This window comes from Brassica napus, chromosome C6 (assembly GCF_020379485.1).
Source record: "Brassica napus cultivar Da-Ae chromosome C6, Da-Ae, whole genome shotgun sequence".
NCBI lineage: Eukaryota > Viridiplantae > Streptophyta > Magnoliopsida > Brassicales > Brassicaceae > Brassica > Brassica napus.
In genome coordinates, this window is record NC_063449.1 from 30,785,622 (window position 1) to 30,809,055 (window position 23,434).

The window sequence follows — 23,434 nt, forward strand, 5'->3', positions numbered from 1 at the left end:
CGACCAACTCAACAAGTTAAGACTAATGGTCAAGCTAGAATCCACTTTGGACGAGCTGGACTAAGTGTCACTTACTTGGATGAGCTGAGTGAGCTACATGACACTAGCTTGGAGCTGAATGAGCTTAGTGACACTGAAGATGGAGCTGGTTTAGTTTCTGGGCGAAATGGACATTTTTTAGCACACGGAAAAATTCATAACAAATTCAATTTGGATTTGTTTTACTCCAAATTCGACCAGGCCTTTGGTGATGGTCTTCTGCCCATTTGCATCAAAAAATATCAACAAAAGGAGTCAAAGTCGTGGTCATATCAAGGGGAATTCAACAACACACTTATTTCTAGTCAAAAGTCTTAGTCTTTGTTTATGTTTTCTAAGTTTCTAGTTTTCTACAAAACTCTTAAGTCTTTCTTTGACTCATTGTACTATAAATATGTAAACTCTTCCATGAATAAAAGCAGTCTATGTTTTTGAGTTTATTTTCGTTTCTTCTCTGAGTGAGAGAGAGAGTTCTTTAGCTAGTTCATTGGTGTGAACCGGCTTGTTGATTTGGTGGTCAGCCAATTCATCTTTGTGTGTTGTTTGATGGTTAGCCAACACATTCATTCTTTCTTGGGTGGTTAGTCTTAGATTGTGGGTATATCAAGAACCATTCCGCATCTCTTGACGATCCTTTCAATCCATCTCAGTTCCAGAAGTGTCATTGCCTTCTCGGATCATATCCAACACCCAGCTAAAGTGATCCTTCTATCCTAGGGTTCTTCAAGTGGTATTAGAGCCACTTTGGCTGGTTTGTTTTCATTTCATCTTTTCTTCTTCTCATCTCTTCACAAATTTCTTTTATTATTTCTTGTTAGATCCGGGCTGTACCTTTACTCCCTTGTGATTGCCTTTAAAAAAAAGATAAAAAAGAGTAAAGTTTTGGCTTGAATCACTTCTGAAGAGAAATCCAGGGGGAGTGGTGGAAGAGAAACCCTGCTGGCTGAAGAGAAACTCAGCCTTAGGACATTTAAGGCAGATCCATACAAAAAAAAATCTCTTCATCTTTCTTTCTCTCTTTACCCTTAAAAGTTGTTTTGAGTTTTGATTGCTAAATTTTGACTGTCTATCATCCTTTGAACCAGTGAAAAGAACTCTGAGTGATCACCTAAAAATCGTGAGTTAAACACATTGAGAGTGTGAAGATTTTATTTGCTAACTCGTTTGTTAAGAGTTTTGAGGATGTTTGGACTTCTAAGGAAAGTAAATCAGGCTTCAAAACCACAACAAGATGTTTTCTACCCTTTTAAAATCGTGTTTGAAAAAAGCAATTGATTTTTAGAGATAAGAAACAGTTTGCTTCTAATGGATTTGATTTTGCGCAGAAACAAAGAAACCAAAGGAAGAGGCAAAACATGTTCGATGAAGATGAGAAGAGGGTCAGAAATGGTGATCGTCCATTCACCAAAGCCAAGAGAAGCAACTGTGATGTGCTTGATCGGAACGAGCTTCAGACTTATGCCAGTTTGGAGAAGATGTTGCATAAGGAAATTTTTGCTATTCAGCAACTCAAAAAGAAGGGAAACACCAACACTTCTTCTGCACCAAAACAAAAATGTAAGTTTTCTTCTCTTTCAAATTCTGATTTGAAAACTAATGTGTTGTCTTTTGATAAAAGCAAAGCTGTGAAAACCACAAGCAAAGCTCATTCTACCAGGTGCTTCAAATGCCATAGGATCGGTCATTATGCTAACAAGTGTCAAAACCAGAAACCGTTGGTGACTTTGGAGAATGACCGAGTTGAAACCGAGCCAGAAAAGGAAGAATTTTCAGACCCATTGCCAATTTTTGATGACTACACACATGAGCCAATGGCAGGTTTAAAATCTTGTGAACATAAGAACTTATTTTCTTCTCAATCTGAATCAATTCTTGATGAGTCTTTTTTGCAATTAAACATTTTACAACCAAAGAATCCAAGTAGTTTTGAATTAATTTCTCAGTTTGAAAAGGATTCTGAAAACGTTTTGAACAAGGATGAATTTTGTGGTCCTTTGAATGCTCTTGATATTGGTGCATGACCTTGGTCTTGGAAGCTTTGTGTCAATGCAGGAAAGGCCAGATGAAGAACAAAACCGTGGTCATCAAGCAAACCAAGAAAGATCTTCTTCCATTCAAAAACCAGACCAAGCTCCTCGTTGAGACATAGCTGCTGATTTGGGTCGCATCAACTTGCATTAGCAATGCTCTCTGCTTCCTCCATCGGATCATTCAGCTCGGCAAGTACATGCAGGATCCTCTGTTTAGCTTCTTGCAACAAATGTTTCAGATCAAGCAGTGTGGTCTCGCTCTAGTTCTTGTTTATAAACGTTGTAGCTATCCCAGTTTTCCCGCACCTGCCCGTTCTTCCTATCCTATGCACATAGTTCTCAATCTCCGCAGGCATGGCGTAGTTGATCACATGTTTTACATCAGGGAAATCTAGACCCTTTGAAGCAACGTCGGTCGCCACCAAGACGTCTTTTCCCCAGCTTTGAAGGAAGAAATGGCGTATTTTCTGTCCTCCTGGTCTTTCCCTCCGTGGATAGCCACCGCTTCCACTCCTTTCAGTAACAAGTACTCGTGAACATCGTCAACATCAGCTTTGTTCTCGCAGAAAATCAAAACCGGCAGAGAGGTTTTCTGAAGGCACTCGAAGAGGTAAACAATCTTTGCTTCTTGTTTGACATACTCAACCTCCAGGATGACGTCGAGATTCACAGCTCCGGCTCTTCCCACGTTGACCATCACGGGCTTCACCAGAGCGCTTCTGGCGAAGACTTGGATTTTGGCGGGCATTGTGGCGGAGAAGAGAAGCGTTTGACGCTGAGACTTGAAATGGTCAAAGACTTCTCTAATGTCATCTTCGAAACCCAAATCAACCAACCTATCTGCCTCGTTTAGCGTCAGATACCTACAAGCATCCAAGTTCATCTTTTTCTTGGCGAACAGATCCTTCAACTTCCTGGGGGTTGCAGCAACGATGTGAACACCTCTCTTCACAACATCCAACTGGGATCTCATATCCACACCTCCGATGCAAAGCAACGACCTCAAAGGCGGGTAACCAGCCTCGACTAAGGCCCCACAAACTGTTCAACAACTTCATAAGTCTGCCTAGCAAGCTCTCTAGAAGGGCAGATAATAAGCCTAATGGGCCCTTCTTCCGGGCTGATACGCCTCCTCTTCTCCTTCTCCCGGAGAGCGATCCTGATCATCGGAAGCACAAAAACCAACGTTTTCCCGAACCGGTGGAAGCAATCTCAATCATATCTCTCCCTGACAAAGCCACGGGAAGACCCTGGACCTATATATAGGAGTCGACTGCACTATCCCTTTCTCCTTGAGCATGTCCAAAACAGGTCTATCAAACATCATATCCTCGAAGTTCTTGATCGGAGGAGGAACCTCCTCGCCGCTAACTGTGACATACCATTGCTTCCTAATAGAATCCATCTGCTTTCTAGACATGGTCCTAACGTACGAAAGAGGTTCCCAACCTGTTGTCATAGGCTCTATGTAAGTGATGCCTTTGGCTAGTTCGCGAACTGACATGAGCGTCTTCTTATCGGATAAGCGATCCAGCATCTCCTTCTCTTGTAAAATGATATGCTCTGTGGCGGTGACTTCGGGTGCGTCGCGTTTGAGCTGAGTTGCTTGGACGAGCAAGCTAGGTTTGGATGATTCAGTGACCTTCTCCTTCTCAAAGGCTGACACCTTTCCCTTCCGTTGAAGTATCTTCTGCTTTTGCATCGCTCTAAGCTTGGCTACTGGAACATACTCCACGTAATCATCGTCTAATTCCATCATTCCAAATTTTGAGAATATATCAAGAGTTCAACTAAAGAGATTGAGAATTTGTTTAGGAATTGCTTCTTGTAAGATTAACTTAATCGAATCCTTAACAAGGCAAAAGAAAAAACTCTGTTTTATATAATAATCAAAAGTGAATAACAAGAAGCATGATGTGTATAGCTTATATAGAACTTCCCACGACACAAACCTTCTTAGAAAATAACTATAATTTCCTAAATAGAGATAAACATATGAAAAGTCAAAATCTAACAGATAAAAGGAAAACACGAACCAAAAAGAACATAGGAAAATAGCTAAGTTGCCGCCAAAAGAGCAGACTAGCAATGGGCCTAACACTTTTGTGTCTACATGGATGACTATATGGTTCATTAACATTCTACACCTGAAAACCTGATTTCAAACCTAAAAAAATGTGATTTATTAACAATAATACTGATTAATGAAAACAATTACAAGAAAGTTTTGAGAGTATGGTACAAATGATTTCGACAGATATGAATCCTTATAAAATACCTAAAATTTGTTATCATATATGTAGTTTCCTTTTTTCAAAATTTGTAAAGAATAAATTAGTATTAGAAGACCCATAAGCCTACATCAAAAACTTCTCTGGTTTAACTTTTTCCTTCTAGTTTTTCTGTGAAATGATATGGGATTTAGTACCAAATTAGAAAACCTTAATATTGGAGATTCATCCAAACTTTAAAAGCCATAAGAAGCAAGCAACAGCGAATTATTTCACTATTCAAAAACAAAAGTGCCAACGAATCAACCAATTAGGAAACTGTTTCACCCTGCTATAGATATATGTTACATTAATACATTCACCGGAGCAGGTACTGTTTCATATCATCGCTGAGGCTGATCGGATGCGGAAGGTGTAGACGCCAAAGCGCTGGATGAGCCGTTCTCAGGTGGTGGAGCCACTCCCCATTTACCTTCTGACTCAAGTGGCTCGAATATATGGACCCCACCGTCTGAGAGACCCACAGCAAACATATTGGATTCTTGCGGATGAGCCGCAATCACCAGCGGATGGACGTTCGAATTGCTGCAGACACATAATGGAGACTCAAGATTTACTCTGTTTTTCTTAATAAAATATCAAGATTGCTCTGTTTTCATTCATTCATTCACAGTTGTACTCACCTGAGAGAAGCAGGCAGATACGCAGAGGGATTGACTCTGGAACGCAATCGAAGGTTTGCAGAGGTGAATACACATATTGTAGCATCCATGAAACTTGCGTATATCAATTGGCTATCACATGAGAACGTGGCATGAGTGATTGGAGCTGATGATTCACGCACAGGCCACTGAGATCACAAAGTTGAAACAATCGGAAGGGTTTCAGATGCAAATAGATCTTGGAGAGACAGAGAGAAGAAGTGGTAGTTACACAAACCTGTTTCATGCATTCAAGCTTGGTTGTTTCGTATATAGCGAGCTGAGTTTCATGGACCACGAGGAAGTGCACTTGATCTTGATGAAACTGAACACGCGTGTCTGAAAGAGCACCCGTTGATCTTCCCTGTGGAACTTGCAGAACCTTGCTCCTCTGCTTCTCCCATCCGTCCGTGTTCCATACACAAAGCTGCACATTTACATAAATAGCAATGACTTAATAATTGTTCCTCTTGATCATCTGAATTCTTGATTAGATGAGATTAGTCAATACCTGAGCGTCTGCTCCAGACGAAACCAGAACGTTTAGTACGTTGGAGAAGGCTAGGCCGGTTATTCTCTTGGAATGTCCTTTAAGCTTGCTCTTGACCTCATCAACGCGAACATTGTAAATCTGTATTGTACTATCATCCATTCCAATTGCAATAATATTGTTGTCCTGAGGGTGAAAAGCCAGAAACGTTGCAGCAGGCGGAGGCGGCATGAAAGTAGCCATTGTCTGCACTTAGTCAACAACATAAATCAAATGTCACAAAATGAAAAGTTGTTTGTGTTCATTACGCAGACAACTCCCTGAGGTACGGATCTTACCTTAAACGTCATCATATTAAATAAAGAGATCTTTCCTCCAGATGCTGACATCACATAGGAATCATTCTTGGATAAAGCAAAACACGGTATAGCTTCCTCTGAATTAGCTTCAGTCACATCGTTTGTCATTAAGATTCCGCTCGCTGGTTGCCACTGCTGAGGAGGTAACGAAGCCGTTGCCTATAAAAATAAACAGTTTTCATTACTTCGCCTCTTTCTGCGATGCTAAAGGCAAATTTTAGACGTTATGTACCTTTCCAGTAGCGTTACGGTCATTTCGCTGCCATTTCCAAAGCAGATGGATGGCATTTGATGCCAATGCCAATATCGCATTTCCAGAATTTGTGAAGATCAACCTCGATATCTGCAAAAGTTTTGAGTCTTTAGAATCAAAGCCATGTAAGAACAGCTTATGCTAGTCTTCGCGTTGGTACCTTGGTGACTCTCATATTCTCAGGGAGTCTCAAGGAGCGGCACTGAGAGGGTTCACCGACTTCAGTAAGCTTCCATATCTTAGACTTATCATTTGATTCTTCAGTGATCACTGGCTTCACATCTGCCATATTCCGTGAATCTCCATTCTGTTAGAGAGGAAAAAGAGGAATCAATGATGATTGGGCTAAGACTAAGCGATGGAAAACATTGAAGGATAAAAAAAACATTGGCTTTCCCTACCATTCCAGGGATGGAAACTACCGAGGCAGGTCTCTCAGCAGCTCTCTCTGCCACCGCAATGTTGTTGATTGCAGGCTACATATGTGAAATGGAAAATTTAGTGTTAAGGAAATTTCAGTGGGGGGTTCGTAATTTGCCTGTTGAAGATCCAAAGAGCAGAAAATTCAGCACCTTGGAGGATTCAGAAGATAAGTTGTCGACCGTGTGCAATAGCCTTAAACCATCTGTGTTTGCCATAACCTTAATCATATTGTCATTGGCAGAAACGGCCAAGAGAGAGCCTTCCTTGTTAAACCGGATCCGTGGGCTTGCCTAAGATATTAATAGAGCCATGATGACTGCAACTAAATAAATAAAATATTTAGTTTCCAATTGAGATATTTGTTTTAACATACCTGAAGACCCCCATCAGCATCAATGGCAGTCAACAGCTGGACATTGTCCATATCCCAGAACTTAATGGAGAAGTCATCACCAGCAGCAAGATAGCGGTTTTTAGTAGTATCGAACTGAACGACACCAAGAGAACGCTTGTGGAATCCTTGATAAGTTCTCTTAACAGCTCCTTCGCTTTCATTCCACTCAACTATGTATGAATCCCCATCTTTGCTCGTCCCACAAGAAAATAGCCTACCGATGTGAGCAAAAAGAGTAGTCAGACTTTAAGTTCGTTATAACATCATGACGACACAAAACATAACCAAGACATTAGAAATGTGAAAATCATTTTATTACCTAGTTCCATCAGCACTGTAGGCCATTGTTGTACACCAGCGACCAGGAGCTTCGTAGTCAACCCGAGAACCCATATTATCATATAGCCACGCTTTTATTTTCCCGTCAAGCGCAGTTGAAAAGATGAACTTATGCACCAGAAGAGATAACCAAGTCAGGGCCATACTAAATCTGAAACGAAATCATTTAACTGTTGCGACCTACCTGAATGTTTTCTTTGTAGTGAGGGCAGATAGAGTAAACGGGAGCCTCATGGCCTTCAAAAGTATGCCTTTTTACACCCGTTGCAGCATCCCAGACCTTAATTTGACGTACTGATTAATACCTTTTTGAGTTTCAAAGGAAAAAAGGAGTTACTGAAAGGAATGTCAAAAAGACTGAACCTTGATGGTTTTGTCATCACCACAAGTAGTAAAACATAGTTGCTTGTTTGGAGTGGAGAATGCAATGTCATTTACACCACCAACATGAGCATCAATCTGAAAAGAAAAAAAACTGCTGTTATTTACAGATAATGGAAGAAACGCTCGTAAAAATGTAGTAACGATATAACACCTCAAGGTGTTGTCTCATATCTTCACCACCGTGATAAGAGTATAGCTGTACAATATGTCTCGAATAAGCAACTCCTGCAGTTGAAAACGCACATATGAATATCCAAAGCAGTTGACAGAGCATTTCTAATCTCAAATCTTACCGAATAAAGAACCATCTGGGCTCCAAATCACACGGTTGACAGAAACGACAGGTTCTTTCACTAAAGCAGCCTGAGGACCAGAAAATTTTGTTCACTAAATATTAAAATAAATACTGGATTTTAAGATTATGGTCGATTTTCAGAAAGAAAGGCACCTGCAAGGGCATTGAACATTTACTCAAGTCCCAGACTTTGAAAGTCTTTTGAACTAGACGTTCTCGAGAACCGACTTCCCAGAGCCCAATATCCCCAACATTTGTACCAACTGAAACAATGCAAATTGAAACAACTTCTGATGTTACAAAATTTCTGATGATTTTTATCACAAGCAGGAAACAGACCTAGTAGGAGAGTCTGTTTGATTGGATGGAAATCCATGCTCATGGGAGATGAGCCTTGGCTCAAAGTTCGTGCTACTGTCTTAGGCAAGTCATCAGGTGCTTTGAAGGCTTGGGTATGACCATGTGCCTGTCCCGGGAATGTCATCGGTAACATGTTCACACCAAGATTCACCTACACTCGAGGAGCAAAGAAGAAATACGTGTAAAACTAACAAAACCAGTAGAGTGAAATATATCTTTTCTTTTGATTTTTGTCACCTCGTCAGAGATTCCCATAGGTCTTGTTCTTTTTGAGACATGTTCCGAATCACCTGATGGATAGTCTACAGCGGAATTACTTGGAGGAGTTCTCGGGTGCTTCAAGGCTGCTAAGAAGACCAAAACAGGAGAAAATGTTACATAGATCACAGGTGAGACTTAAAAGGTCCTGAGAAAGGCAAGTATAAAATGTGAAACACGATAGTTTCACACACCTTGGATGGATGGAGAACCTAGAGCTATGGCTCCTCCAGACACAGCTGGATGAGGAACAGAGGAAGAACTAGACATCCAACCAGCAAGGGGTGTCGGAACCTGAGAAGGTGTTGGTTGAAATGGCTGGAGACATAAAAGGAAAGTCAAGAACACCATGTGAAGGTGTAAACTAGAGAACTAGGACCAAAATCAGCTGGAAATACACCTACCCCATGTGCGCCTAAAGGAGGAAATCCTCCGGCTTTTGGTAGTGATCCAAGCAGCGGGTTGTTGACAGGGGATGGTGCTCGTGCATCGTTTGGTAAGCGACAGGAGTGATCCACAAAGAGAGTCTTTATATCAGGATTTGGCCTTGGATTTTTACAAAGCTGATGTTGCCAGTTTAAGCTGCAAGTTACATAGAAACTAAGGGTTAAAGCAGCTGAGGGAATGAAAATTTGTAACTGGAACAAGGAAGGAAGATCCATACCTCTGGTTAATCAGCGTTCTCAGCCGTGAATTTCTAAGGGTAGGAAACTGCAGCTTATCACGGAATAACGGGTTCGCTTCAATCAACTTTTTAAGTTCCACCAACATGATAGATCTGGCTGACTTTGTGTCTCCGTACTTGGATAACTGCTCGTTCTCCCTGAAGTTAAACAGCTTAGAAACTCTTTTGCACAATGCTTAAACCCTCAATCAAACTTGTTAAAACTCTGTATGGATTACCTGAAGTTTTCTAAGGTCAAGAGCTGAGTGATTTCCTTGAAAAGCTCCTCATTAAAAGTGGAAAACACTCTCAAATCTTTGACTAAAATTTCAACAGCCTTTGGACGATCATGCCTACAGAATAAAAGCACCACAACGAATCAGTCAAACAAACACAAGTAAGTCTTCTTTTTGTGGATTTTAAACGCACATGACTCTTACTTATCCAAGGCCTCGAGATACTTCTGCTTCCTAATCTCGAAGAATATCTTCATGGAGTATCTATTATCATCAACTTTGGTAAAACCAGAGAGATACTTCTCTACCTCATCCCAGTTTCCACTGTGCACTTCATCCTCAAAATACTTCATACTGAAGAAAAACCCAGACTCTTGTTCCAGCCTAATTTTCACAAAATCAAACTTCAATACATTACAACAAACTATGATTCTTCACAAACCCCAGATAAAAAAAAAAAACTTACTTATGAACAGTCTCTTTGAACTTCTCTTCATCTAGAAACTGTAAGATCAAGAACACGAGCTCCCTACTGAGAGAAGACATGTCTTTTCAACTCAGATGCGCAAAACCCACCAAATCAATCACCAGATCTGCGAAACCATCATCAATCCAAAAAAACTGGGTTTCAATTATTCATAGCAATAATTAAATTAAAAAAAAATGAAAATGGAGGTTATAAATAATTTAATACTCTCCTACCAATATATATCCATTTCAGTAATTAGTGTAATATAAGGTGTTAAATCGGGAAACACTACATGAACAAAAATAGCAAAATACCCAGAAAAGCTACACGGCTTAAACATAAATCCAAAGAGCTAGATTCCATTAACAAATCTCACAAGCGTGAAGCTTATACTTACCATGAAGAAGAAGAGAAAGAGAGAGAGATCGATTTCACAAGGCCTGAGCTTCAGTTTCTCTCTCCTCAGCTGAAAGAGGCGAAGGATTTGGGTTTTCTCTCTCTCTTCAATATTTATTTATTATACGAAGCATTTAAATCGGAGGTTTTTAATTTTTTCCTGTAAAGGGAATTTTGATATGGGAAGGTGACAGGTAACGGAGAGCATGATAAGTAACAGCACTTATTAGAGGATAAGGAAGCTGATTCTGATAAGTGTACCTACTTATGCATACCAGGATATACGACTTAGCCGGCTACTATTCTCCAGGCTATCGGCTCGGAAATTCTCAGTTGCTAGCTGTCCTCCACGGAGACATGATCCTCTGTTTCGAGACATGATTACACCCTCAGCGGAAACCGTTGATCAGGTACGATGAACCCGTAGAGTTTAATCCAACGGTTTATTTACCTTTCAGAGCGGAGTTGCTGCGTCCCCACATATTCATCATAACACGACAAAGTTTTTCCTTCTGAGATGCATCATCTTAAAAGTTATCTACCCTTGAAATGACAAATATTTCCTAATTTGCCATTTATTCTTGAAATGCGTTACTCGTTGAACATCACGTGATGGAGTGATAATTGAACTAGAAAGTGGGGAAAGGTAGAATAATTTTATTTGATTCTAGATGAAAGTTTAAATTCAAAAATAAAAATGGCAGATTAAATGATTCTTTAGGGAATATAATTTTATTACATTAAATGTTCAATTTCCTTTTGACTATATGGATCCAATTATTTAGCATATATATATGTGCTTATGTGCTAATTTATAGTAGGACAAAACTCAGGTGAACCTTTAAATTCACATCATTTTTTAGGACCAATTAAAATGACACATAGATTATTAATTAAAAAACATAAATAGATACAAAAATAAAAACGTTAATTTTAGCGACGCTAACGCTTCCAGCTAAACCATAAACCATAAATCTTAAATTCTAAACCCTATACCCTAAATTATAAACTCAAATCTAAACCCCTAAACCCAAACTGTATACCCTAAACCCTAATCCTAGACCCTAAACCCAAATTATATACCATAAAACTAAAAACTAGACTATAAACCTAAACTCTATACACTAAACCCAAGTCGTAGACCCTAAACCCAAACCGTAAATCTTAAACCCAAATTATATACCCTAAACCCAAAACCTTAACCATAAGTCCAAACGGTAAATCCTAAACCCAAACCGTAAATCCTAAACCCAAAACTTATACCCTAAACCCAAATCCTATACTTAAAATCCAAACGGTAAACCCTAAACCCAAACCCCAAACTTAGATGTTATAGGGTTTGGGTTAAGGTTTACGGTTTAGGTTTAGAGTCTAAGACTTGAGTTTAGGGTATAGGATTTAGGTTTATAGTCTATTTTTTGGGTTTAAGGTATATAATTTGGGTTTATGGTCTAGGATTAGGGTTTAGGGTATAGGATTTGGGTTTAGGAGTTTGAATTTGGGTTTAAAATTTAGGGTATAGGGTTTAGAATTTAAGATTTAGGGTTTAGGATTCTCTGGAAGCGTTAACGTCGTTAAAATTAGCATTTTTTATTTTTTTGTACCTATTTGTTATTTAATTTAATATTTTTTAATTAATAATCTATAGGTCATTTTGATTGGTACTAAAGAGTGAGGTGAATTTAAAAGTTCACCCTAGAGGTTAACCTAACTTTTGTTATTTATATTAAAAGAAATTATGCATGATGACATTATAATCTTATATTTCTCTTTTGGAAAATAATGATAAATAGTTATTGAGAACAAAACCACATTTATTCATTGCTACCAGATGATGTTATCTGGGATCTATAACAAATTATTCAGCAAGTGAAGTTTTAATCTGTTTAGCAAAAAAAAAAAAAAGTGAAGTTTTAATCTGTTCACTAGAAACATCTAATTTGACGTCATTAGCTTAAAGTTTCCCGCACCAAAACAAAAAGAAAAATATTAGTTGTTTAATTGCTCAAGAATGATAATGCTTTATTTTGCTTAAAGTTATGGGTGCGAAAGTAAAGTATTAACTTTTGAAAAGCATATGATATTCTTTTATTTTACACAGTAATACGAGTATCTACTTTTCTAACGATGTTAATACATTCGTTTCGACACTATTTATTTAACCACGTCGACCTGGTTTCCACTATAGGAGGAATTGCCACGTTGGTGCAGACTAGGAATCGACTCTCCTCTAGTGCGAAATTATTAGTTCCACATGTGGCCACGCGGATATGGATCCGTGTTTACGGCACATTTGAATATTCAGGAGATGATCCATCAGTGGGTTGCACCTCTCACCCAAAGGTTAGATCTGTGTATTTAATAGATTCAGATTTAACTTTTGTTTTTAGAAAAAAAAGTCATACTAGTTATTTAAATACATGTGAATTCGACGGTTAACCACTAGCACGGGAGGAAACAATACCAAAACCAAAAGATGTTGCAGAACGTTTTCTATTGTTGTTAAAGAACTACAATTTTTGGCTTTGGAACTGAATTTTTTTTTTTTGGTATATGAGAAGAATTTCATATTAATAGGAAGAGAGATTAATCATAATGAATCACAAAAGTTTTTATATGATCTATCGGTATAAACATCAGCAACATCGAATTAGATTAGTTTCTCTTCATCAAATAAGTGCTTGGACTACTAAGAAAATATCTAATGGAGAGATAGTTGGAGAAATAACAAAACCCTATATCTTTCATTGCAAAACCAATAAACTGGAAAAATATGAATTATTTTGTGAAAGAACTTCTGTGCCTGAAAAATTAAAATTTGCGTTTGTGGAAATTATCAAGTGATCGGAGATAAAAAAGAAGACCCAAAATTTTATGAACAATGTGGAGTTGGATTTGTTGATTCAGCTGGAACTTTGGCCTATTAGGTTCGATTTTGCCTTGACCACCTATCCGCACATTGATTAGAATAATGTGTATCATGATGCAAGCAGTGGAGGATCTAGGAGAGTTTATACTGGGGGCACTATCGTAGAATTTGAACTAGCTGGGGGCATTAGATTTGAATGAGTTATAAACCATTATCACAAGATTAGTTAAGAAAATAAAAAAATGAATGGGGGCATGTGACCCGTTGCTACCAATGTACGTCCGCCTTAGATGCAAATACAAAGTCTTGTGAGACTAGTCCATGCAGTGCCGTGCGAAAGATATTAGGGGCCTATGGCAAAAATAATTTATTTAATATCAAATATGCATATTAATTTTTTTTTAATACGAATCAGAAAATAAATTGTTTTCTTATCTTATATTTTAAAATTATTTTTAAGAAAAATTAATCTTATGAAAATTAATGGCAAAAGTTATATTTTGGTTACAAGTGAAAATTGTATATACAAAATCAAATTATATGCAGGAAAATGTTTTCGACATTCAAAATAAAAAATATACAATGAAATTAATATTCACAACAACTAAGCAGAAATGGTCATATTATTGAAAAGTATTAAGAGATGATTATAGTTTTTATCATATTATCATATATTGATTATATGATTTATGAATATAGAGGTCCCAAAATATACTAATGTGAGAGAGGGCCTGGGACCAATGCCCCAAAATTGATAAGGTGAGCACGGCTCTGAGTCCATGGACCAATGAAACCTTTGCAATTCCCACAGTTATAAAAAAAAACTGAAGTCGACAGTTTAATTTTCTTGTGGATCGAAAATAAAAACGTGTATAGAAAGTAAATATGTGTTATCCGGAACATCATGGCCCAATGGTAAGGACGGACTCCTTCCTGCACCCAGGTTGCGAGTTCGAATCCTGCCGGAGGGAACTACCTCATTATGTCTCTGGACATCCCACACGGATATGGGTCCATGATTTAGGGCCCATTTGAATACCCGGAGAGATGGTCTATCCGTGGGTTGCACCTCCCCTTGGGGATTAGTCTGGGCCTCTCCATAGGCCTGGGATATCCTCAGGTTAATCAAAAAAAAAAAAAAAAAAAAGTAAATATGTGTATAGAGCAGGAGCGGATGCAGAACGTGATTGGGTGTGGCACGTGCCCCATACAAGTTTTTGTATTTTCTTCGCTAACTAGCTTACAATTTATCTAAATAGCCCTAATATAAATATTCTTTATAATATGTGCCCATACTCACTAACTTGTTGGATCCGCCACTTGTATAGAGCGAAGATGCCATACCAACCAATATTTTGAAATATTGTTGAGTGGGAAAATTAATAAATAATAACAAGGGATAACAAAAAAAATGAATTATTTGGTTTGGCAGGTCAACGTCTTATTATCAATCAAAAGTTAGTGAAGAACATTAACTATGAAAAGGAAAGTTATAAATTAAGATGTCAATATCAGACAACAACTCGTCAGTGCAGTTTGATACGTTTCATTATGAGGGTCACCATGTACATGCATGTGCATGATGTAATTATTACATATTTATCTGATTATGAACCTGAATAGGAAGTATTTAATAAAACTGGGTGAATGGATCTGTTAATTGTTTTTTGTTAGTTATTGATAATTAAGTATTTACTATTTTCTGTATAGGCTCTGGAGTAAACACTCCTTATGTAGATTTGTGATAAATAGGCTCTGGACTCAATTAGCTCAAAGTCTATGTTTTCGATTAGTTTTGTTGCTTCAAACAGTATTGATGTTTTGTTTGGGTCAATGCAAAGACAGTCTATAACTTTATAATCATTATGTTTTATTATCTTTAGTGTACACGATTTTTTGGTGATTCTACATTGCTCAAAATCAAAATGGTAATAGGAAGTAGGCCTGAAAAAAAAAAAACCGAAACGAAGAACCGAACCGAAATATCCAAAACCGGAACCGGACCGAAACTTTCAAATACCCGAATGGTTCCTACATTTTTTATCCGAAATAATTGAAACGAACCGAGAATCAAACGGGTACCCGAATATATAAAAATATTAATTATATATACATATGACATAACTAAATAAATATTTAAAATTTAAAACTCTATTAAAAGTATCAAAAATATTTTTAATTAACTAAATTATTACTTCCTCCGTTTCAATATAGATGATGTTTTAAAAGATGATTATTTTGTTTCAATTTAAATGAAATTTTTAGATTTTAAGGTTAACTTTAACTTTATTGGAAACTATTTAACGAATTAGATTTTATAGTCTTTTATAATTGATTTTAAAATTATATCTTTAATTTTTTTTTATAGAAAATGTAATTTTCTTAATGTTTGTGCACTAAGGTAAAACATCAAATATTATGAAACAGATGGAGTATAAATTATCTAAATTATCTGAAAGTATCCAAAACTATCCGAAAGTATCCAGATAATTTTATTCGAAATATCCAAAGTAATCCGAAATAGCCAAAGCAATCCGAAATATCTAATTTTTTTTTATCTAAATCATCATAATTATTTATAGTTTACCATAAATAACCGATATTTTACCCGGATTACCCGAACTACCCGAACTATCCGAACCCGAAACAAAACCAAATGAGAACCAAATTTTTTCAGGGTATTTTTCGGTTCCTAATTTTACTATCTGAACCAAACCGAAAGGTCATGTAGTAATGGATCCTCTAATCCCTATTTATACTATCCAATATCCGAAACGAACTGAACTGATACCTGAAATGCCTATGCGTAGGAAGCATGAATATTTCGAAATCTGTGAACATCTCTCAACTACAAATTTAATCATTTTTATAACATAACCTTTTTCTGGGTCAACACTTATTAAAATAACCTTTGTAAATGCTTTTCAAATATATGTGTATATATATATATATTATAATTTAATTTTTCTAAATAGTTTCTTTTGTTGAGTTATCTAGTTCATGATTCAAATTGATGTCAAACTACACGAGTGGTTCAGATACTGAGACTTGTTTAATTTTTTTTTTCGGTCAAACATAAAACTTCATTCATAAGTAGGGTCTAACCTCCAAAGGAGGATGAAGAGTTAAGCAATAAGAGGGCTGACTTTGCCACAAAGTCAGCAAAGACATTACTCAATCGTGGGACATAAGTAAAGGAGGCATAAACAAAAGTAGAGCTAAAATGATAGATATCAAATATAATACCAAACAACACCGGGATAGATTTTCCTTCCTTCACCATATTGACGAGAGAAAGAGAATCCGATAGGATCATTAGAGTTTTCACATTTGGTGCAGCAGCATACATAACCGCTGAACGGATGACGAGGGCTTCAGCCATTAACACCGATGAGACAGAGCAACGAGAGTCACTAATGGAGTTCAACTTCGGAACATGAGTTTGACGTGTAAAGACACAGCCAATACCACAACGTCGAGTAACAGCGTCCCAAGCAGCATCCACGTTGCAGATGACGGTGTCTGGAGCGGGAGTGGTTGCATATTGCCGGGAGGGTGGATGATTAGGTGTCGGGTTCAGGGAGGTAGATGGCTCAATCTCCTAAGCAAATTGCCATTCTTTTGCATCAGCAATTGATTTGGCTAAGATTTCCATACCGGAAAAAGTTTTGTTCTCAAAACAGAGTTTGTTACGCGCCTTCCAAAGGTTCCACAATATCCAAGGCCATAGGGGAATGTAGAGTCCAACCAGTGGTAGTACTGTGTGCGTTGAAGCTCCTATCAGCAGGGCAGCTATCGATGGAGTACTTGGCGATGGCCTAGACGACATTGGGGTGAGGTTCCAAACACTATCGGAAACTGAGCAGAGTAGGAACACATGTAGTTCGTCCTCTCCAGTATCACAGGTTTTACAGTTGAAAGGAGGGAGGCCTCGGGTAGGTAGGTTAGAGCTGACAGGAATGGCTTTGCGGACTACTTTCCAGAGAAAGTCCTTTAGCTTTGGAGTTGTCTTAATGTTCCATATATTCGTGCACCAGTCAAACTCAGGGAGCACTAGTGGCCTTTCTGATTTGTGTAGCATTCCTGCCCCATAACCCGACTTGGTAGAGTAGTTTCCAGTTTTATCTAAGAGCCAAGCAAGTCTGTCAGCAGCTGGAGCAGAGCTTGTGATCAGTCGGAGAATAGTGTCTTCATATTGGGGAAGATATGTTCGGATCTTTTCCTTATCCCAGTTGTTTGTGATAGGGCACATGAGGTCGCTTACACAAAGGCGATAATCCTGTTGGTTTGGTGGTCCTATTGGGGTGCTGGGGAGTTCACAGGAGAGCCATGGGTCACGCCAGACTCTGATACTCTCACCACAGCCAACTGTCTAGCTGAGGCCTAGTTTTAGGATCTTTCTTCCAGCAAGAATGCTGCGCCAACCGTGAGAAGCACTTGTAGGGGCCTGACAGTCCATAAAGGATGAGTTCCGAGCATATTTACCCAGGAGTAATTGAGCCAGTAGGGACTGCATGTCGTTAAGGATCCTCCAACCGATCTTAGCGAGGAGAGCATCATTAAAGGTCTCAATGTCACGAAAGCCTAAGCCTTCGGCATGCTTAGGAAGTGTTAAGGTGGACCAAGCAACCCAACACATCTTTCTCTTCTCCGGATTAGCATCCCACCAAAATCTAGTGAGTAGAGACTGGATTTGTTTGCACAAAGAGAGTGGAATCTTGAAGCAAGACATAGTATAACATGGCATAGCCGCCAGAACCGCTTTGAGAAGCACCTGCTTCCCTGCTCCAGAGAGGAATCGGGACGTCCAACTAAGAGATTTTTGTCTAATCCGGTCAAGGATTGAGGAAAATATATCTCGTTTCTTGCGTCCGAAGTGCTCGGGAAGTCCAAGATATTTTCCTATCCCACCCTCTGTCTCAATAGTCAGAGTAGCTTTAACTCGAGCTTTAACCTCCGGTGGGGTTTTAGCTGAGAACGTGATCGCTGATTTGAGGAAGTTGATGCACTGGCCCGACAGAGACTCGTAAGATCTTAGAATTCCAAGGAGGGCAGAAACACTGGCTGTGTTGGACCGGCAGAAGAACATGGTATCGTCCGCAAACAAAAGATGGTTAATAGTCGGACTGCCTCGAGCCCCCCGGACCCCTGCAAGCGAACCATCAGCTATCGGCTTATCACACATAGCTGATAGAACTTCCATACACAAGATAAAGAGGTAGGGAGAGAGCGGGTCGCCTTGCCGTATGCCACGGGATGGTTTTACTAAACCCATAGGAGAGCGTTGATCAAGAAGGAGTAAGAAACTGATTCCACACAACTCATAACCCAGGCTATCCATCGCTGGTCGAAACCTAGCTGAGTCAATACTGCTCGGAGAAATCCCCATTCGATCATCTCTTTAGAGAACTAGAGAACATATTATCAGAAGGGATTCTCTCTTCACCCTGTTCTCACATCAACATCTTTCACAGGGAGAAAGAGATTTGTTTTTGTTGTAAGATAATGTTTTCGATCTAAGGATCAATCTTTTGTTTCCACTTTGTCGGAATCTTTATCTTCGCAAGGCGATTAATCTTTTTCGCAAGGCGAGTTTTTTTTGTTGTGTCTTCTCAACCGAATCAAAGCAGCTTCTAACATCAATTTCTTTCTCTTGTTCGAGTTGAGATTAAAACAATAAAGTTTGTGTTTAAGTCTGATGTTTCTAAAATTGATTTTCCTTGCTGGTTTTTGTTTATTCTTCATTCAATTGGATTTAAATCTTGCTCTTATTGTAGTTAGTTTGTCGTTATAGTTGGGAATTAAGTTTTTCGAAGGAAGGTTGAATAGATTGGTGATTTAAATCGGCCAGTTTGTTGTCGGATTAAGTTGAGCTGGAGCTTCTTTTGAAAGCGTTCTGGCAAAGAATCTGTACACGAGTTTGATTCGATTATATCTTGGGCTTATAGCCACCAGTGATATAATCAATCTGAAGAAACTTGACGAAAGATAGAGTTGTTGAAGCAGGCGATTCCGGGAAGAGAGGTTCCAAATTTAATGAAGATTGATTCGGGAGGAGGGTTACAGCAGAGGAACACCGGAGAGATGATGAATCAGCGGAGACTGCAACTATTGCATGAAGGCAGCATGTTGTTCCACGTGTCGCGTAAAAGCTTCCTCGGTTGAGCACACGTATAAAATTATGAATGGTGAAGAATCGTTTCTTCATTAGGGATAATCCTTATTTGTAATCTATAGAGGGTCTCAATTTTATAAACACGAATCGTTGTACTCAATTGGCCTTTGAGCCTTAACGAATGACGACAAAAAAAAGAAGAACATATTATCGCTAACATAAAAATCATCCGAAATAAGAAGATGGAGAAGTTGCACCAAAAAAGAAGATGGAGAAGTGAATGGTGGTCAGTAGTCTCTGCATCCTTTTTTAAGTCTCCGGGCAAAAAGTAGTGTATATAGGTCCATCTGGCGGGTCTGTCCAAAAGTCTTAGAGGAATAATTAAATTCTTACAAAAGATGTCACATTAAAGTTATTTCATTAATCATTCACGAGTGTTATCAATACACGACCCTCTGCGAAATCTAAGTATAGATACTCTTCCATTTTTATTCATTTTCGTTTAAAATTTGGTTAGATACTCTTTTCAACGAATATTTAATTTATTTATTAGATCTATCCATGGTAGCAAAAAATGTTCTCGTCATTGTCCCGAGGAAACAGTAATAATAACCCGTTTGTCCAAGTAAAACAGAAACAAGAATCTATTTTTTCTATAAAAAAACATTTAAGAATGCTATGAACAATGTGGATTGGTAGGAACCAAATGGCCAAGACCGAGGCCCATAGAGAGAGAGAGTCGGCGGCCCAAGAGGAGAGAGAGTCGGCCGCCCCTTATCTTAGATGTTTCCATTTATCTTTCATGTTTATCTTTAGGAGGTTTTCCTTTTCCTTTTAGGATAATGATTTGTATACTTTCTTTTTAACTGATTCTTGTAATCCTTATATAAGGGAACACTTTGATTCAGAGATAATAAGGAGAGAACACACGATTTCCCCTATTGTTCACAACACGTTATCAGCACGATAGCCTCTGAACCCTGAGACCAAAAATCGAATCCCAAAAGCCTAAACCGGCGACCCAAAACTCAAACCCTAACCCTAGTCTTGTTCCTAGTTCATCCAATAACTCAGGAGATCTATCATAGCTTCTCAGATCACGTTCCAGATCAGAAGGACCGCAATCCAGCTCGCGATCGAACCCGAACCCCGCGACCGACCCGAGACGATCCGATCCCCGATCAGCTCACAGCCGAGACACCTCCAGCCGCGATCGACTCCATCCGCGACCCGATAGGAGGCAGCAGACGTCCGATCATCTCAGCTCGAAGTTCCATCCATTCTCAGGTGGTCCGGTTCTTAATCCTCTACGAAACTAAGGTATAAACACAATCTGAGAACCTAGAACAATAAGAACCCTAATTCCATCATTATGGAAACTATGTCTTGATTAAACCCTAAAAGAAACCCTAAGATTAAAATCGACAATCTCCTAAACTAGAAACATAAATTGATTCCAATTAGAACCTGATTGTATGATGATTGATTGAATCTGAAACTTGGCAAACCCTAATCAAGGAATCAAAAACCCTAAACCCTAAAAGAACCTAGTGTCCGATTTCATAATTGATCTTGCTTGTTTTGATTTCCGATTTGATTTGAGGTTTAGGATTGTTTAGATTGCTTGAATCAATCTGTCTGAACATACAAATACTTAAGGCCTTGAAATCTTAAACATAAGTTGATAGAACTTTAAAGATTGAAACCCTAGGGATCATAAGAATGTTCTAAAATCGTTTCTGCATGAATCCGAACATGATATTGCATTCACAATTATCTAGGACAAGATCGGCCAGCATATAGAATCACATGAACTTAGGTTGTTTTGAATTAGAAAAATCCACAGGGCCGTGTGGCTCTTGTTTGATAGCACCATGGTCAATTAGTATTGTTTGGATATCATAAATGCATAAGACGTGTTGTGGCCGAGCTTGCTTATATCCTGCGGCCACGTGATCCCATTATGAATCTAATGTCTTGTATGATAATGTGGATCAGATGTCGAAAATAGCAAACAGAGACTATGCAGCCCTTAATCTCTCCGGAGACAATTACTTACAGTGGGCGCTAGACACAAGGATTAGTCTAAAATCCAAGGGACTCGGTGATACTATCATCGAGGACAGCAATGAGAATGAAAAGAATAGATACAGGGCCATATGTTATATGCGCCATCATCTCATAGAAGGTCTTAAGGATCAGTACATGAATATTGAGAATCCATTGGATCTTTGGAATGCTTTAAAGCACAGATATGATCACCAAAAGATGGTGTTGCTTCCAAAGGCAAGGCACGACTGGATGCATCTCAGATTCATGGACTTTAAGTCCGTGGATGAGTATAACTCAGCCTTGTTCAAAATCGTCTCAATACTAAAGCTGTGTGGTGAAGAAGTATCCGATGTGATGATGCTTGAAAAGACCTATACGACTTTCAATCAGTCGAACTCTGTGTTGCAGCAGCAATATAGAACAAAAGGTTTTGCCACATACACTGATCTGATCTCATGTCTACTCTTGGCCGAGGCAAACAATGAGCTTCTCATGAAGAACAGTGGAGCTAGACCGGCCGGGACAGCACCATTACCCGAAGCCCATGAGGTTGAAAAGAAAGATCCCAAAGAAACTTACTACGCCCAAGACAACAGGAAACCATACGGTCATGGCCGTGGTGGGTACAGGGGGCGTAGGCGTGACAATCATAACGGACGAGATAACTACTCAACCGGCTGAAGAGGAAACCACAATAACCGTGGTCGTGGTTCCAATTACGGTCGGGGCCGAGGGAGTTATGGCCGTGGACGAGGTGGCATATCCAAACCATCTCACACGTCCAAGTCATTATGTCACAGATGCGGGATGGACAATCATTGGGCCAAGAACTGCAGAACTCCGAAACACTTGTGCGAACTCTATCAAGAGAGTATCAAGAACAAGAACCCGGAGGCAAACATGATCCAAGAAAATGGTCATGATGACAAAGGTTATGGATATGATGCTGACGATGAATCCGACAGGGACAACAAAGATGACCAAATGGATTTTGAGACATCCGACTGTCTAAAGGACTAGTTTTTCGAATCACATTGTCTTATTGCTTTATGTTCTTTGATTTGGTGTTTTTATTTTATGAAATGACATTTATAATAATAAAAGTTTTAAAGATCTTATAAAGTCTCTAAATTTTATTTATAGAAATGAATGATGAGATGAGTATACTTGTGGTGGATAGTGGCACAAGTCATACGATCCTTAGAGACAAAAGGTACTTTATGAACCTCACAATACAAAGTGCAAAGGTACAAACCATTGCGGGTGAGGCCAGCCTGATTGAAGGTCACGGCCAGGCCTATGTGATGATGCCCAAGGGCACTCACCTAGAGATCAAAACCGCCTTGTATTCCCCAAGCTCTAGAAGAAGCTTATTGAGTTTCAAGGATATAAGGTTGAATGGTTTCCACCTTGAAACATGGGAAGAAGGAAACAAAGAATTCCTTAACATAACTTTGATCACCAAAGGCAATAAAAGGATCCTAGAGACCATGCCCGCAATGTCCACTGGTCTTTACTGTGCACGGATCAGTATGGTCGAGGCAAATGCCTCCGAGCTATTCACTTTATGGCATAACCGGCTTGGCCATCCCGGAACAGGAATGATGCGAAAACTGATGATGAATTCATTAGGGCACACGTTTAAAGGAGTGATCCCACGAAATCTCACATGTGCTGCATGTGCACAAGGGAAACTCATAACTAGGCCATCACCAGCCAAGGTTAATAAAGAGACCTTAAACTTTCTGGAAAGGATCCAAGGGGACATATGTGGACCGATACACCCACCTTGTGGGACGTTTAGATACTTCATGGTCCTCATTGATGCATCGACCAGATGGTCGCATGTATGTCTGTTGTCCACTCGGAACCTAGCCTTTGCACGGCTGCTTGCTCAGATGATAAGGCTGAGAGCACATTTTCCAGACTTTCCACTTAAGACTATACGTCTAGACAATGTTGGTGAGTTCACGTCCCAGGTGTTTAATGAATACTGTATGTCCATGGGGGTAAAAGTAGAACACTCTGTGGCACATGTCCATACACAGAACGGCTTGGCCGAATCCTTCATTAAACG

At 39.0% G+C, this 23,434-nt stretch overlaps 2 protein-coding genes and 1 pseudogene across 3 annotated transcripts; 1 reads left to right on the forward strand and 2 right to left on the reverse strand.

The window, feature by feature from the left end:
- Positions 1-161: 161 nt before the first annotated feature.
- On the reverse strand, positions 162-4,380 carry LOC125588680 (annotated as a pseudogene).
- Positions 4,381-4,550: 170 nt separating this feature from the next.
- On the reverse strand, positions 4,551-10,491 carry LOC106376654 (topless-related protein 1). Of its 2 annotated transcripts, none has more exons than XM_013816756.3 (25): positions 10,323-10,491; positions 9,923-10,049; positions 9,661-9,840; positions 9,460-9,573; positions 9,221-9,379; positions 8,961-9,138; positions 8,751-8,874; positions 8,536-8,642; positions 8,278-8,449; positions 8,092-8,201; positions 7,937-8,006; positions 7,795-7,868; positions 7,623-7,718; positions 7,444-7,539; positions 7,240-7,367; positions 6,900-7,134; positions 6,676-6,816; positions 6,505-6,579; positions 6,264-6,410; positions 6,083-6,193; positions 5,830-6,009; positions 5,513-5,737; positions 5,240-5,428; positions 4,984-5,150; positions 4,551-4,885 (listed from the first exon to the last, which is right to left on the reverse strand). In XM_013816756.3, exons 2-25 carry the CDS (start codon positions 10,000-10,002, stop codon positions 4,684-4,686), a joined length of 3,360 nt encoding a protein of 1,119 aa, XP_013672210.1. In that variant the 5' UTR covers positions 10,003-10,049; positions 10,323-10,491; the 3' UTR covers positions 4,551-4,683. The 2 variants fall into 2 exon arrangements, with proteins under 2 accessions (XP_013672210.1, XP_013672208.1); XM_013816754.3 differs by having other exon boundaries at positions 8,536-8,645.
- A 10,980-nt stretch (positions 10,492-21,471) lies between these two features.
- LOC106373644 lies at positions 21,472-22,038 on the forward strand. Its single transcript, XM_013813789.2, has 2 exons — positions 21,472-21,756; positions 21,832-22,038. The coding sequence occupies exons 1-2, from the start codon at positions 21,472-21,474 to the stop codon at positions 22,036-22,038; spliced, it is 492 nt and encodes a 163-aa protein (XP_013669243.2).
- Positions 22,039-23,434: the final 1,396 nt, after the last annotated feature.